This window comes from Danaus plexippus, assembly GCF_018135715.1.
Source record: "Danaus plexippus chromosome 29 unlocalized genomic scaffold, MEX_DaPlex mxdp_37, whole genome shotgun sequence".
In the NCBI taxonomy this organism is placed as follows: Eukaryota; Metazoa; Arthropoda; class Insecta; order Lepidoptera; family Nymphalidae; genus Danaus; species Danaus plexippus.
In genome coordinates, this window is record NW_026869858.1 from 696730 (window position 1) to 714319 (window position 17590).

At 36.3% G+C, this 17590-nt stretch overlaps 4 protein-coding genes across 4 annotated transcripts in view; 2 read left to right on the top strand and 2 right to left on the bottom strand.

Moving 5' to 3' along the window:
* Positions 1 to 569: 569 nt before the first annotated feature.
* On the top strand, positions 570 to 10088 carry LOC116777027 (mediator of RNA polymerase II transcription subunit 28). The gene is made up of 8 exons (XM_061529166.1): positions 570 to 770; positions 5298 to 5422; positions 6173 to 6317; positions 7048 to 7152; positions 8073 to 8120; positions 8724 to 8835; positions 9190 to 9267; positions 9857 to 10088. The coding sequence occupies exons 1-7, from the start codon at positions 711 to 713 to the stop codon at positions 9219 to 9221; spliced, it is 627 nt and encodes a 208-aa protein (XP_061385150.1). The 5' UTR covers positions 570 to 710; the 3' UTR covers positions 9222 to 9267; positions 9857 to 10088.
* Positions 969 to 4823, top strand: LOC133320557 (probable lysine-specific demethylase 4B). Its single transcript, XM_061529165.1, has one exon. It carries the CDS (start codon positions 1265 to 1267, stop codon positions 3764 to 3766), a length of 2502 nt encoding a protein of 833 aa, XP_061385149.1. The 5' UTR covers positions 969 to 1264; the 3' UTR covers positions 3767 to 4823.
* A 2539-nt stretch (positions 10089 to 12627) lies between the features above and the next one.
* LOC116776990 (unextended protein-like) overlaps positions 12628 to 17590 on the bottom strand; it is a 30131-nt gene continuing 25168 nt past the window's right edge. The window contains exons 12-15 of the mRNA XM_061529154.1: positions 17225 to 17354; positions 16593 to 16689; positions 14318 to 14380; positions 12628 to 13672 (exon numbers count right to left, since the gene is read on the bottom strand). Coding sequence (XP_061385138.1) covers positions 13550 to 13672; positions 14318 to 14380; positions 16593 to 16689; positions 17225 to 17354 — 413 coding nt within the window. The 3' untranslated portion in view covers positions 12628 to 13549. The remainder of the gene's footprint in view (positions 13673 to 14317; positions 14381 to 16592; positions 16690 to 17224; positions 17355 to 17590) is intronic.
* On the bottom strand, positions 14387 to 15653 carry LOC116776991 (uncharacterized). The gene is made up of 2 exons (XM_061529156.1): positions 15187 to 15653; positions 14387 to 14860 (listed from the first exon to the last, which is right to left on the bottom strand). The coding sequence occupies exons 1-2, from the start codon at positions 15323 to 15325 to the stop codon at positions 14529 to 14531; spliced, it is 471 nt and encodes a 156-aa protein (XP_061385140.1). The 5' UTR covers positions 15326 to 15653; the 3' UTR covers positions 14387 to 14528.

Below are 17590 nucleotides of genomic sequence, written 5' to 3' on the forward strand. Positions count from 1 at the left end.
ACATAAAATGAAAAAAAAACGTTAGATCAATTTTTTAGGAATTTTTGGAAAAGATTAATTTAAGATTTACATCACTAAAATATATGTGGCTGAAAGTATATGAAATATAACGTTCCTATAATGTTGTTTTTAACTTTAAAACAAAAGCACGAAAGCTAGTTTATTAAAAATAATCAAATAAAACGCAATATATCAGAAGTTGCAGGTTCGAGTCCTGTTACTGAAAGTGAATCTATCATTCTACACCGCTTTGAAAATTTAATACAACTTTCTAGAGTTAAACTACATAAAATATCGATATTACATAAACGAGTATTTCATTCATTTCAAATATTAAATGATACAATTTATTTCCTAAACTACTACTGTAAATAACAATAAAAACAACCATTTCAAAATTCTATTTTTATAAACTTCTTACAATCTCATTCTGTATTTGAATGTTTGAAAAGTATAAAACAATCATAGAACTAGAGTCTTGATCCACAGGAAATGCTTTTGATATAAGATCTATTTCAATTTATTATTGACTTTTTTTCAGCCAGTTGTAAACTACTGTTCAACGTTTGGCAGCCCTGGAAATTTATTGATCACCAACGCTGAGTTATTATTGTGTGTGTTAAGGTCCTTGTGTGTTTAGCATCGCAGTCAACAATTATTTTGCAAGTGTCAAGACGCACAACACTAGCGTTGAAAGTAAGGCGTTCGCCATGGCGACACCATCTAATGGCAATGGAAATTTGGTGGAAGATTTCGAAGAGTCGTTTCAGGTAATATTTATTATGTAGTTTTCCTTAACTTTTAAGTGAAATATAAAAAAAGTTAGATTGTAGTATAACCTCCTTAACTATTTGTATATCTGTCAAATTGAAGTTTCAATACCAACATAACAGACATAGTTATATCGTGGTCTGTGTTGCCGTTTAGTCGAAGCTTCGTAAGCTAAATCCAGCCATTGATATCTTAATTTTAAGGGACAGTTGTGAGTACGTGACCCGTTTTCGTTTATGTGTCTTCGATCGCTCCTAGATTTTTGTTGCAAGCGCATCTCATTCAAGTCGGCCATTTTACTGATAATGTTTTTACATTATTACGAGAACTTCGTGGTGTTATTTCGTGTTTGAATACTTCGGACATTTTAGTTAATTAAATAAAGTAAAAGAAAGACGTAAAAACAAATATGGTGGTGTGCGAAATGGTGTGAAATCAATGTTATAAACTATGAAACTTTGTTGATTTACTTCGGTGATCGTAAAATATTAGAATGTCGGGATCTGTGGATGATGCTGGTTCTTCGGGTGGTGTGGCGATTCAAGTGTTTCGTCCTACATGGGACGAGTTCAAGGATTTTAACAAGTATGTACAGTACATGGAATCCAAGGGAGCTCATAAGGCTGGCCTGGCTAAAGTGATTCCTCCACCTGAGTGGGTCCCACGGAAGAAGGGATACGATCTGGACGAGCTGAACATCACGATACCGTCGCCGATATGTCAAGTGGTGACGGGGAAGCAGGGTTTATTTCAACAAATTAATATACAGAAGAAATCCATGACAGTGAAACAGTTTGCTGTGCTAGCCAACTCCGCTAAGTACTGCACGCCTCGTCACACCAACTACGACGATTTAGAGAGGAAGTATTGGAAAAACGTGACCTATGTGGCACCGATCTATGGCGCTGATGTCAACGGCAGCATCACCGATCCCGATGTAAAGGAATGGAATATAAACCACCTGGGGACGATTCTTGACTTTGTCAACTCTGATTATGGCATTGAAATTGATGGAGTCAATACGGCATACCTGTACTTTGGTATGTGGAAAACTACTTTCGCTTGGCACACTGAAGATATGGACTTGTACTCGATAAATTATCTCCATTTTGGTGAACCGAAAACATGGTATGTCATACCTCCTGAACATGGGAAGAGATTTGAACGTATTGCTGCCGGTTTCTTTCCCACGTCAGCTAAAACTTGCCAAGCCTTCCTGAGACATAAAATGACACTAATATCACCGCAAATCCTTAAGCAATACTCACTGCCGGTCAATAAAATAACACAAAAACCGGGAGAAATTATGATTACATTCCCATATGGCTACCATGCTGGATTCAATCATGGCTTCAATTGTGCTGAATCAACAAACTTTGCAGCACCGAGATGGGTTGAATATGGCAAACGGGCACTGCAATGCACATGCAGCAATGACATGGTCAAGATATCGATGGACACATTTGTTAAGAGGTTCCAACCTGATAGATATGAACTCTGGCTAAAGGGTCAAGATATAGGCTGTCATCCCGAGCAGCCAGAGAAAATGGTACCGGCCCCACATCCCTCTGGACAAGATATTTTATGTAACAAAAATAATACTGAGCTACCTGCATCGTTTATAGAGGCTGAGGTTGAAGGGTTGAAGAAGAAGAAACGACATCCATTACACTTGAAACGAGCCATGGCCAGCAAGAGCATATCTGAAGGTGCAATCGCAGTGTCCATTCTGGGACACGATGTGATGGATGACGATGAGATGACTATGGCAGAGGGAGACTTAGACATGATGACGTCAATGAAGAGACCTATGATGCCATTAGACCCAGACGACACACAACTAGACGCTCTCGAAGATATCTGGCTGAAGGGAGATGAGATGGACCCATCAGAGGCGCAGCTACCCGACATTGGATACATAGACTCAGACAGAGATTCAGACTATAAAGCACCGCAGACAACAAAACGGAAGCAGACAAAAACCAGGCGAAAACGGAACAGCTCCAAGTCCAAAGAGAAGGTCGCGAGGTCACCACTGAAGGGAGAATCTAGTCAGGAACAGTCCAAGAAACAGAAGAGAAAGATGAAGACGAAGAAGCTGTCCGACGAACAGCTGGAAGATATGGCAGCTGTTATATCCACCTGGGAGTCTCCGCCGCACGATAACGAAGACGTCAAAGACAAACCACCATCACCGAAAGTGGATCCCCTGAATGAAACGGTTACATCACAGAGTTCAGCCTTAGACACGACCACCGAAGAACTGTCAACAACGACTGACAAAGAGCCCAAAAAACGTAAATCACTACCCAAAACTGATAAAAAGGATAAAATTAAGAAGGAAAGAGTCAAAGAGCCAATCAAAAGGGAGCCGAAAGTAAAGAAGGAAAAGGTGGAAGAGGAAAAAGATAAAAAACCACGAAAACCCAGGATCCCGAAGATTAAACAGGAGATGCCACTGCAACCTGATGTTCATAATTCACCCAAGATTTACACCTCCAGCACTTTACCCAGAACCATGGCAGCCTCTAGTGCATCTACGTCGAAGATTCCACTTCCCCTGAACACCCCACCGAAGCCGTACGCTGGCTTGCTTCTAGACGCCAATCTCCGAGTACCCACAATAATACAGCCCATCAACAAAAACCCCAGCGCCTTCGAGGGCGAGTTCTACAAATTCATGGAAAGGAAACAGAACTCCCCAGAGCACATCATACCCAGGAAGTCATCCACAGATAAGGTGATAGTTGAAAGAGTGCTTCCTGAGAGCCCAGTCAAGGTACAAGACATACCATTACCCATCGGCCAGTACAACGACAATATATTCCTGGATACTCCAATAGATTACCGGACGCAACCTCCAGCTGGCACCAGAGCCAATCCCCATCCCAACTACCCATGGAGGCCGACTCAGAGGCAGGGTTCCTCCATCCAGCCGGTTTTGAACTCAAACCAATTCTACAGGAGCCCATACCAATCCCCATGGCATAAATAAGATGCGTCGCTCTAAATAATCGCTATTAAGTTATGTTAAGGTATGATCCGATGTCTGTGTGTACAGTTGACTAAATAATAAAAGTTATAAAAAATTTTCGTGTTCTATTTTTCCTGTTTTTTTACATTTAAATCGGATTTTCATACCATGAATGTCTATATTAATCGGATCATACCAGTCGAGTGCGTACATGTTTGCACCATCAAACTGAACGTGTCGAGTTTTTAGTTTGTATTTCATAAATAAATGTACGGCGATAAATTCTGTTTGGTGCAAACTTGTGGTAGGAATACAGATGTTTTTTTTTTTATCATGACTGAAGTGATTTCATAAGTATGGATCGGACCTTTGCCTTTGTATTGTAGTGAATTAAAAAAAAAGTCCTTACATTTCATAACAGAAGCGAAGTAAATGTAAAATAATTTTTCATTAAAATTCCGTTTGAAATGAGATTATAAAGCAATAATAAAGCGATTATATTATTTAGTTTTACGTGTCCATATATTATAGATAATTTATTTCTTAGCTTAATAGTTTGGACAATGGACTTTCTTATTGACGTCAGCTGTCAGAACCAAAATGTCGTTTTGAAGTAACCGGATGATAGTTAAATGTTTAAGATATGCCATTGTAGTCTATTTGATAACTTTTATAAAGTTTTAATCTGAATTAATGACGTTTTAATGTTTATAGATGTAATAGATATGTTCTAGATTATATAATTATATATATCTATATATGTTTCTACTACGTGAAGCTGAATATTTTAAGCATTATGCCATTTTGTTTTTAGATGTAAGGTCACTGAAAGGAGGTATTATATTTAATTTTGCTTTGAAGATATGTTTTTTTTTTTGTTTCCCATTTTTTATCGAGATCACAGACAAATATGTTTTAGACTAATAAATCGTCCCGGCCTCGCTTGCCTCACGAGTATATTTAAGTGTTAAACACAACAGCTAGGAATCACAGATACTACGAAAGAGTATTAATTAAGTTAAGCATAGGTTTTTTAATGTAAATAATAATATGAGAGAATTAAATAAATTGACATTGACTTGTTTTTTTTATTTTTAATAACACGTGAATAATTAAACGAAGAACTCGATTATTAATTGGATTAAATTATAACTTAACTGAATGCTTTTAGCAAGATAATACTGTCTTCTACTTTATCATTTACGTCTGAATTACGGGAAAAAAAATGTATAGATATAACTATCTTTATTCTTTTCTCTTTTTATCTTCGTTTCTTTATCATAGTTTACTTACACATAACTTTTGTCTATACTATAATTGGGTCATTTGTGACAGTCTTCTCCGACGCTCTCAGCTAGATAACCTTGAAAATACGAAGTCGGTTAGTGACAAATATATTATATGTGATAACCAGCCATCAGTCCACCAGGCTGTTCAGATTGAATGACAAGAATTGCTCTGCTAAGGTTGTCCTATCTCTTTGGACAGTTGTGTCGGTCAGAGCTTAAAAAATATATGATATCTGAATGTGATCATAGTTTAAAATAAACAGGCATGTCTGAACGTGCTGACAAAGCAGGAGACGTCTCCGTGTGTTGAGAAGGAGGAGGTGAGAGTGGAGGTGGAGCGGTTCATTGACCTCGCCAGGCTGATGGAGGCTTTCTTTCTACAGAAAAGGTATATAATACACCCATTTGTTTATTGTTTTCAAACACTTAAAGCTGTACGGGGATAATGAAAATTTTGTTCTCATTTCGCGAATTTAATTGAAATAATGAGATCTAAGGTTTTAGCGGGTTGTCATTGGAAAAAAAAAACCGTGGTCACGGTTGCTGAAAATTAAACGAAACTTCGGAAATAATTATTGTACATAATGTAAATAAAAAAAATATTAGTTTTATTTTAATCGAAATAAGTTAACTTCGCGTTTGTATTATACATTATGTTTATATATTTTCAAATTGATCCTATTGATTGATGATGGAGTATGACATACTATTTTATGACAGCAAACAAAGACGTGGTGCCGTGATGGGGAACCACACGTCACAATGACAAATATATATATATTCTTAGAAACAAGATAATAGTTTACTTTTTTTTGTAAAATATAATCGGATAAAATTTCACTATTAATTTATTAAATTTGCACAAGAATAAAAACAATTTTAGGTTGACAACATTCAACTATCTCGATTTAAATTTAACGTGAAACGAAATCAGAATATAGCACGAGTGATAGACTTAAACACACTTACACAATCAACTAACGACTAAACACACCAACGTGCGTTACGAACGAAAAATAGTCCTGATGTCCTCTGCCAACTGCGTTACGTCGTTTGAGTCTCCTACCCTCTCATATTCCTCCTATATAATCCGTTGCCAATATTTGGCAAGCTAACATGGGACCATTGGCCCCGCCAGATTCCTGCTATCAGCAATGAAACCCGAGCTTCTGGTTAAAGAAGACAACAACGAGCTGAAATGTGAACTCCAGAGGAAGGAGGAGCTGCTGAGGCGGCATTCAGATAAGATATCTCAGTGGCAGAATTTGCTGGCAGACTTGCAGGTGGGCGGAACTCGTATAATGTTATAATGATCTTACCATGTGTCCTTGACTCAAAAGTGTCTGTAACTCGACACTGCGATAGTTGCGGGTTCGGTTCACTGATAGTGAATATAATTTTTTCGTATTTAGTGTGTTTATATATATGATGCATGTTAGGTAATAACTATCTGTAGTTTTCATAATGAGATCTAAGATTTTCGCGAGTTTTATTCATTTAAATGAAACTAATATTTTTCGGATAAACTACGCGGATTTTTATTTTAAAAAACTACATATTCCCGAATTACTTTTTTGCTGAAAAGTAACCGAAACGTCGGTATTATGTAGTTTTTTTAAAATAATAAAAATCCGCGTAGTAAATCCGAAAAATATTAGTTTCATTTACCTGTAGTTTTATTTTTTAATATTATCTCAAGTATCCGAATGGGAGTGTCGTTGGAATAATTAGTATTTGGCTATAATCGATGCATACAGCGACGTTATATCGATTTCTGTGATTCTGTTATCGATAGTAATTGCTTTAATATTTACTAAACTTCGCCTTAATCAGAGTTTGTTTTTGGAATCTTAACGATAAAACATAAAATAAGCAATATATATATTTCAACACTTCTTGCCCTACCTCCTACTACTGTCCTAATTTCCTCCTTAGATTATGATCTTCTTCTGCCCTACTTCCCCACTTTTCTCCTTAATATATTACCACAACAATATAAATCTGTAACAACAGGGCCACACGTTGTACAACAAGTGCCAACAACAGCCCCCGGCCCCGGCCCTCCAACAGGCCGCCTCCCCCATGCCGCAGCCCTGTAGTGTCCAACAGAGCGTTCAGGTAAAATACACAACCACCTTTATAACCGACTGTGACGTATTAATAACTAACATAAATAATATTTTTTTTAAATTGTACTAAACTCAAAATAAAGCATATCTAGTGTCTAGTACAAAGAAAGGTCTTATCTCTATAAAAACTTATCCCTAACAGACAACACAAAAAAAATACAGGAATATTTTTTTTAAGGCAAAAGACGGTGATATCCGGTCTGCTATATATCCTTGTATAACATTATTAGCCAACATCGTAATATATTTTCCTCGTATTTTATTTCGATTTGTCAAATTTCAAAATTATATATAATTTTATAGCGACAATTCAATTTTTGGACGTTAAATTGCTGTCTGTGTATTTTGGTCCAGATGTATTCGCGTTTAACTTACGATTGCAAGTAAATTTATAATTTTTTTTACTTTCTTACCACAAGTTCGGAGTCTCCACTTTACTTGTTGACCCCCACGTTGATATTAAGCGCATACATTTATGAGAAACTGAAAAGTCCGTGTTTAGTCCGCATGCAAACCCGTGGTCATCTCACAGTCGTGAGACATTAACAACTGTGACAACTCACAGTTGTTAATTTATTAAATTATTATTATCCAAAATATTACTAGATATAGTGATATTAATGTCTAAGACTAATATTTTCGGATCTACTACGCGTGTTTTATAATTTTAAACCGCATACTCCCGACGTTTCGGTTACTTCGCAGCAGCCGTGATCACTTGATCACGTGATCATTGTGATCTTAATTGACATCTCAATAGAAAAGAAACGCGTATTGATCCGAAAACATTAGTTTCGTTTGTTACTAGATGTATTAGTTTATTTAAACAATACAAACACATAGTCAAGGTTAACTTAGTATGCACATAAGTTAACTTTATGTAACCTTTGAGGACATGTCTTCCTCCAGGCCCAACAGATGGCGGCAGCGGCCCAGCAGGCCGCTCTGCAGCAGCAGGTACGCCCGCAGCACCCGCCCGCTTACCCCGCTAACGTTACCCGCCGGTAGGGTGACGGGGTAACGGGGTGGAGGGTAACACGACAACAGACCTAACCTGTCCTAACCTAACTGCTTTCTTTCACTTGTCAAGGAAAACAGTTATGTCGGAACACATAAGACACGCTCTGCTCTCAAAAAAAAATATATATTGTTCAATTATTGTAAATAAAATATTGAGAATCGTAGTCATTAAATAATTTGTAAGTTAGAAATAAACAGTTTAAAACAAAAATGCCCCCCGTTGGATGACCCCAAGGGGCCTCGAACTACCCGCAGCTCGGAAACAGGAATTTGGAATATCAAAATCTAATCATTAACATTCGTACGAAATAGAAATTTTTCCATATCTTTTTTTTTAAATAAGTATATGTAATTAAATTTTATGTTACATTATTATTTGAATATAATTTTAATTATTATTATTATTATTATTTTGTTTTATTTGATTATTTTTTTTTTCCGCACTATACCCTTTTTTTGATGGTGAGTAATTTTAAAGCACCTTGTAATTTGGTTTATGTACGGTTGTATCGTGTCGTGTAACGTCCGTGGGTGCTGTAGATGCAGAGCAGCTTGGCCCAGGGTATGTTCTTGGCTGGAGGTCGCGGCGGCTACGCCGGTGCGGCGCTCCAGGGACCCCTGGCGTACCTTGAAAAGACTGCCACTAATATAGGTACAGCGTGTAGCAATATATTTAATTAAAGAATTTTGTTATATTATCATTATAAGATGTTAGATTTAAATGTCTGTTAGTAAATGTGTACGAGGCGATGTTATCTCGCTCTTAGTTAGTGACGTTTCCTTGTATTTTTCGCCAATGTCATGTGTCTTTGTCGTTTTTGTTTCTGATTGCTATAGCTGTTAGCCCTAATGGCTTTGACAGCGTTACCGGGAGGGCAGTCTAGTAGTTATACTGTACTATGTAAAGAGGGATTTGTGAATGAACAAGGTCGCGTCTACAGACTAGAAACTTTCGTTCACCGCGGGATACAATGTTGATGTATCTAAATACGTGGCGATGTTTCAGATATGGTGGGTCTTGGAGACGGGCGGAGGTGACGCGGCCGGGGGAGGGGCAGGGGCCGGGGCCGCGGCAGAGGCCGAGGTTAGTTATAACCACAACTTATACTCTCACAATGTTGTTTACAGTTCCAAACACTAACATATAGCTATCATATAAACACTGGAAATGTCTCCGGCGTGAGCATAAGACTTAAATGTTACATACTTACGACAATTCTGTGTCATGATTTATATCCCGCGTGTAAAGACAGGTGACACCATGTCAAGCTCCTTGCAGTTATTTATTTTGAAACTGTTCTATTATAGGAAATTCAAATAAAATAAAATTTTATTTCACAACATTTTTACAGAGTTTAAAGTTTGTTTGTCGATTTACAATATTGTTGTATATACGTGTTTACTGCGAGCTCTGACGAAGAAAACTTTAAATACAAAAATAAATAAATGAAAAGAATTAATAAAACTGAATGCTCAACGATAACTATTAAGTGTCCAACTGTTTCGTGTGTGGCATTCGATTTTATTATAATCAAAATTATAATTATACAACATGATGAACAAAATTGTTATAATTTTTTTTTTTTGTTATTTTATTGACTTTGTGACACTTTAACTTTGGGCCCCCTCCGTCCGAAGGCCCGAGGCCCCTTACACTAAATAAACTGTACCAGGCCGCGGTGCGTCCCCTGAATACGGCGGCAGTATGACTCCCCCGTAGCGGACCCTCCCGGCGACCTCACACACCCCGCACGGATATCACATTGATTTATTTTCGTAATATCATACGAAAAATCAGACACGTCACTGTTGAGACGAACATTTGTGTTTTTCATACGTTTCGGTTGAAGATTTTCGTGTTTTGTGGGTGAAAAGACATTTATAGCTTAATAATAGTATAAAAATTAAATAGAAAAAAAATGTTTACGTATAAAGTACAACAGACATTTTAAATTGTTGATCGGATTATATAAATTATGTAAAATTTAGATTTGTTTTAAATATAATGAATAATTCAATTAGTAATCATCTTTCTCTGATTTTTTTTCTCAAATAAATACATAGTTTTGTAAATAGATTATCTATAAAAAAAAGTATTAGATATTTAAACAATGACAAAAGATTTCTGTATTTAATTTATATAACATGTTCCTGTAATAATGTCAAAGATTTTTAAAACAGAAATTAATTTCGTAATGTATTTAAATTATGTGTAATGTGCTAAATATATGTAGAAAAATTTTATCGTAGTATAAGCTATCTAGTTATCTATATTAGTTATCTATATTCAAATGACAGACGTCGTTTGTCAAATTCTATTTTCTAAGTTATAACTCGTAAGAATTGTATAATAAAATTAATTGATTAGTTTATCAGAATATAATTATATACTAACCAGTGCTTTTGTATGAAATTGTATTCCGGCTGTTGTATTGTAATTTGTAAATAATAAATTATTTTGTGACAAACAGCGTTTTATTGCGACGAAGTCGGTTTTGAAATCACATTTTGGTAAGTGCACAACAATTGCGTTAATCTTTAAAAAATGAGATAAATTTAAACTCGTTAAAAATTCTGAAGCGATACAGTTTAGAGGTAAATTTTAACAAAAATTCAATAAACAGACGTCTGACGACCATTCATTGTAAATGGTTTTGTATCAAAAATTAAGATTTTCAAATAAATTTTGGAACTTATTTCATAGAAGATATTTTGTTTTCTATTTGTGTTTATTAATATGTTACGTACGCGCTTCATGTTATAAAATAATTGAACATCGCCGGGGCATCATCGTTGTATGGATGAAATATATAACGAGTGACGCCGCTGACTCCGCGGAACGAACTCCAAGCCGTGTGAACCAGAAGATTCCTGACACCACACAAGCAATGGGATTGCTATCCTAACATCGGGGCAATCATGTAGTCTCAGGTGTACGTTAAAAGTTTTAATATGTAATTCTTATTATAATATACATATAAGTATGTTTCGTAGTTTTCTTGGAACCTCTGGTTGCCACTCTACATAGTTAGGGATACAATAATTGACATTTAAGTACTTGAAGCATATTTTAATATGTTCGCTTTGGAAACCAAAACGAAATTTATATGTCCTATAAAAAAAAAAAGACTTATAACAGACTAGCATATCGATAAAAGGAAATGTTTTCTTTTTCTGTGATCACTGATCTCGTTTGGATTATTTGATTATTTCTCGCCAGTTACATTAAACTCGTTCCGAGGTTAATCAAGATGGAGGCTACCACCAATCAGTTACCTACTTGATGATATATATTGAAATACAATGGACAGCCAAGAACCAGCGGAATTGTTTTGCCAATCCCTTAATGAATATAATTCTTGATAGGAGAATACCTAAAAAGTTGAGGAATTTCTTCACACATCATATTTTCTTATAGGTAAGGGAGTATGTGCCATTATGATTATCCGGATGGTCGTCTAAGACTTCTTCCTCAGAACACTATTCTGTTCAGGGTCTTCAAATTCTCCCTGTAGGGTTTGTGTAGCATCGCTGACGTTGCCGCCCGACCTTGAGCTGGATCTCATCATATGCTTCGGGATTGATTTTAAAAAATTACACGGGATCTCGCTAGATCGGGATTGCATTCTGTACTACAAATATAATTTAAAGAATGAAAGGTCGAGGAAGGTCTGGGATTTACTAATAAGTATGAAATTTTCACACTGTCAGATAGTAGAGATGTCGACAAACGATAGACCAACGATGAATATAAAAAAGCTCATATTTTTTTCGACATTACATTAAAGTAATTGTATTTCGTTAATGCTGTGGACCGGCCGCGGCCCCGCGCGGCGAATCCATGGAATGTTGAGTAGTAGGTTTCAAATTAAAAGTTCCCGTAAGTAGAGATCGATAATTAAATTATTAAAATTATGGTCGCGTTCAGTAAATTTTATTATTTAGTTGATTTAAAAAATAAATGTGATTATTTTTGAAAAATAATCTCAATATATAAGTCGTGGTGGCCCCAGGCTAAGGTCCGCTTCTCATGCATGAGGGCGCGGTTTTGAAACCTGGCAAGGACCGATGTGATCTTTTCCGAGTCGTATGTACTTTCTACGAGTATTCAGACGCCACTGACAGACGGTGAAGGAAAACATCGTGAGGAAACCTGGACTTGTAATTTAAAATTATAAGATTGAAATCGCCAACCCGTCTTGAGCGAGCGTGGCGATTAATGCTCTAACCTTCTCCAAGAGAGAAGAGGCCGTTACTCAGCAGTGGGCTCTGATAGGCTGATGATGAATCTCAATATATTTATTTAAACATGACACAGCTGATCCAGTTAAGGTCATTACATATATATTTAGGGACATACATACAGATAACACTACAACAAAACCATGACCGTCCCCAACACAGCCGCAGTCGGTCAAACCCTTTACAAAATAAAACATCAACATTTTAAATATAATAATTTACTATCATCGAATAAAACGGACATTATAAAAAAAAACCTTTGACACAAACTAAATGCTCGCTAATTTCACTTAATCTAAGCGCTGATAGATTATATCAAACAAAAAGCAAAAAAAAAATAAAAAAAATTAGCTCTACAATCATGTCAACAATAATTTTAAGTGAGATTTAGTCGCCATTTCATATATTTCTTACAGAATAATAATAGTAATAATAATTAAAATCTATTAATCCATTAATATTAAGTGCATTCGTTACAATTAAATCAGATTTCATATATCACGTTCGGTCACAGCCATCGGCTCCGTGGAACTGGACTGGCCGTTGGCTGTCCACCGTTCAGCTGGTGTGACTGAAGTGATGATATTATATTTTTTCTTAATATCTTATTGTCCTTATTTTAAATCTAATAGCCGGATAGAAATAAAGGAACATTGAGACTAGACAAGGAATTAATTTAAATTAATTTAGACATATATTTATATATATATATGTATAAGAATAATCATCAAACAATACAAAGGAAACATAACTAATTAAATACTTATAGTGATTTTTAATATTTCTCTTCATACTATAAGTGCGGATATCTTACTTTCAATGGCTAACATTATTAAGGCCAACTCATTTTATTATATATATATATTTATATATATATATGTATATGTATATGAATCATGCACATGCACAGATATATACATTAAGCATATAACTTAATTACATGTAAACGGTTGTATATTTGACCGGATTACATTTAAGAAATTGTTGGCTAAGTAACTTGACCTTAAGGAGTTCTCTTGTTGGTTCTAACTTGTATGGTATCTGACCTTCATTATGTTTATGGATCAAGATATATCTTTGGGGTTAAGTAACTTGTATGGGATTTGACCCCTGATGTATATGGGTCAGTGTTTCAGCAGCTTCTCTTGTTCATCTCTTCCGAATATATCCCCGTTCCTGTCTGGGGACATCCGGGAGAAGGAGGCGCGGGTCGCCGGCGAAGGCGGCACCGCCGGGTTAGGGGACACCTGCGGGCAATGCAGGTCAAAGGTCGACTTACATATAACATATTTGCATAATATAAAATCTTATAATAAAATACTAGGCTGCGTTCACATGTACATTTTCGTAACTTTTACTTGTAAATATATATATTTAGGTTATGTAGTTTAGTAGTTAACAAAGTGACGCGACAAACTGACAATACTCTTAACTCCATATATTTTACGTACATTTTAATAAATTGCCATTATTTATTTTATATCCAACACTTCTTAAACGTCCGATATAGAAGATCGTTTTGTTAAATTTTACTACATACGATACCATATTACTGTGACGTCATAACAGGCTAAGTTAGGATGTATGGGTGTACGTTTGTTGCTCTTCAACGCAGAACATGCTGTACGGATTTCGATGAAACTTTCCAATAACGTAGGAGAGACGTCAGAATACGATATAGGCTATAATATATCGATCTGTACCGTGTAATTCCCGCGGGGACGCGTCATAATAGTTGTGTTGTGCTGTAGTACCGTGACATGGGCGATAGAGGTCGCAAATTGTTGGCTCGCATACATATTATATGACACTGACAATTTATGAACACAATAAACATGACAACGCGAGCAGAATCGAGGAAAAATACTAGTACATATATATATATATCTCACCTGTCTGGATGGAGTCTTGTTTTCCCCACTTATACTCATGTCTTCGTCAACGGACTGAAGAAGCTGGAGATATAAATTAAATTAGACATTGGCATTTTAAAAGTGGGAGAAGTCCTATTTAAATATGAAGAAATATAAATATATATAATCCGTAGGATCTATGGGTGGGGATTGGGAGGATTGTTGTATTCTGTGGCTGTTCTACTAACATTCAAGTGGCGTCTTTTTTCTCCAGGAGTCTTATCACTTCGTCCAGTTTAGCCAGCACCAGCTGTTCCGAGTCCCTGATCCGGTTCCCCAGATCCTCGTAAACTTCGATCGGGATTTTCTCCTTCGTGGGTTTCATTTTGTCTGCCAGACTCGTATTCGAGACTATCCCGTCGCTGTATATCTCTCTTATGTCATCGTCGGCTCCTCCGTCTCTTCCTGTTTCCTTGCCATCATTTTCTTTGGAATCAGCTCGCGGACGCTCACTGTCTTTGTGTTCGTGGAAAGTCAGCAGAGACTTCTCCGTCTTGAATTGTGTTTTTTTCATTGCAGAATCTAAATTCGTTTTATAATTTTATATATATTGTGGTGCGACGTAAAATCATGTCACTTACAACGGATTCGTGCTAAAACCGATCGGGACGCCTAATGAGCCGCTATATAAGGAACGTTATTAATTTTTCATTCATATAGAGTTATATAGTAATCACTACCACGCGGCTTATGAATGCATAACGTCAAACTGTCCGTATGCAGTGACGACGGGTTTTGTCCTAAGAATACTAGGCAACCAGACGCATGTAGGCATTTTTATTAATAATTTTATCACAGCAGATGTCGTAAGTTCAGGTATTTTAACGTGGTGTGTGACTCCAACGCACCCTTCATGGATTCTTCAGTGTCCTCTCGCCTCCAGCCCCTGGAGGTGCTGGGCAGGTACATCAGATCTCCGCTCCTGTCGTCCTCCTTCTTGTTCATGATGATCTTGTATGTCTTGGCGTAGTAATTCTTCTTCTTCATATTCCCCTCGCTCCTGGTCGACAGTGTTGACGGCGTGGGCTGTTCCACGGTGGGCAAACTCTTCGCGCTGTCCACAATAGCCAGCGACTTCTTCGAACTGTTCCGCGACACCTCGAAACCCTTTAAGGTTAAACTTCTCTGACTACCCCCCCAAAAAAACTCGGCAAAAATGTGATTTTCCGACTACCCCCCAAAAAAAATAGGCAAAATTGATTTTTATATTGTCGTCACAATATATAAAATTCTGCAGCATTTAATAAAAAACTGCGCAAGTGAACAATTTTGAAGTTTCTACTTTAACTGGAAACTAAATAAATATGTTAAGATATGTAATAATCTGTAATCACAGATTAAAAAATAATATGTTAACATAAATAAAATAATATGTTAACATAAATAAAATAATATGTTAACATAAATAAAATAATATGTTAACATAAATAAAATAATATGTTAACATAAATAAAATAATATGTTAACATAAATAAAATAATATGTTAACATAAATAAAATAATATGTTAACATAGCCCTTTGAAATTAACCATTATCAAGAGTATCTCAAGCGCAAAATATGCTGTTTTTTTTTTTTTTCCACATTTTTCGTATTTTCTGGGAAATAATGTCAGTATCGAGGAAGAATTTGTGACAAAACATTTGTTAATTAGTAAAATTACGAATGCCTTCAGACCTGTTAAAATAGTTAATTCTCATACAGGCTTGAGGGTAGTACAACAAAATACAAATATATTTGATAGAATTATTGTTCCCTTGCACAAGTCCTAATTAAATTCGGTATGGAAATCTTATCAAAATCGTTCCATCCGTGTGTCAAACCTGCTCCAAGTCTTCATCGTCAGCGATCCGGAGCTGGTGGGCGGAAGGTCCTGTCAGACGCTGACTTGGACGTGGGATAGGATGTGGGTAGGAACGGTATATACATACATACATGGAAAACAAAAAATACATTACTTAAGGAACAACATACTTAAAATATATATCACACAACCGTGGAACAGTCACGGACATACAGGATCTGAACCTGAAGTCACTCAGATGTCGTCTTAAATTATTTTGTCTAACGAACTTAGGGTTTCGAGTGGAAATTGGGAATTATAGTAATTTATTAAAAGTTAACCACATTGCTACTCAAATCAAAGGTAATAAATATACCCTGGGTTTTGACTGCATATAATGTCTATACAAAACTTCAAACCGCATCATAATGGGACTAGCCGTTTTAAAATAATAATAATATATAAATATAACCTTATCAACTTCAGTGTCGAACTGTTCATTAGTGGCGCCTTTCGACAGGGCCCCCTTTTCCATAAGCGTGGCCCTCTTCGCCGCCAAATAGAGGGACCTGGGGGCAAAGGTGACCCATTAACCACGCCTAACATACCCCTTAACATAATTGAAACGAAAATTTCTTACAATTTTATTTATACATGAAATACATATTTAAAAAACTCCTTTAACATATCAATAAGTAAAATTTGCAATACAATAGAAAAAAGTCATTTTAAGTAACCAAATAATATATACTTACTAGAAACCTTTAATCAAAATAAACGCTATTAAGAGAAGAATATTTTCTTGAAGTGAAACTTCTTACGCCACGTCTAACAAGGTTGCGTTAAACGTTAAACGCACCTTAATAAAAAGAGACAGAGCGAGATGGAACGCATGCGGGCAACAATAGTGGCTTGTGAGTAATGTTAGTAAAGCTCGTCTTAAACAAACACTAACATTTCCTTTACAATCATTTTCCACTCCTTCCTGCTCTCATTCCATATAACGAAGCACCGCTTCTCCCGCGCGGAGAGACTCCACGCACTATTAATTTTATTTGTATGTACTTACGTTTCCTAACTACCCTCATCTGCTCTTCCACCTACCTCTTAACAGCCAGATAGTACAGGTCGGAGACAGCTCTCACTGAGTAGTCCGGGACGAAGGTGTGTCTCAGCATGGCCTCCATGTTGATGTTCTGGAGGGAGCCCATCGCGGACGGCGTGGGGGACTCCGCTTTATTGGGGCCAGGTTAACAAATTACTGGATAGAGGGCCTCGTTATGCATATATTATAGGGTGAGGGGCCTCGTTATTATTATCCTATAGGGTTAGGGGGCCTCTTTAACTTATATATATATATATATATTTTTTGTTACTTATGCCAAACAATTTTTTATCTGTATCGTGGCATTATAAGTTATTTCCAATTGATTGTTTATCAAATTCCTTCCTTCACATATCGCTTACTAG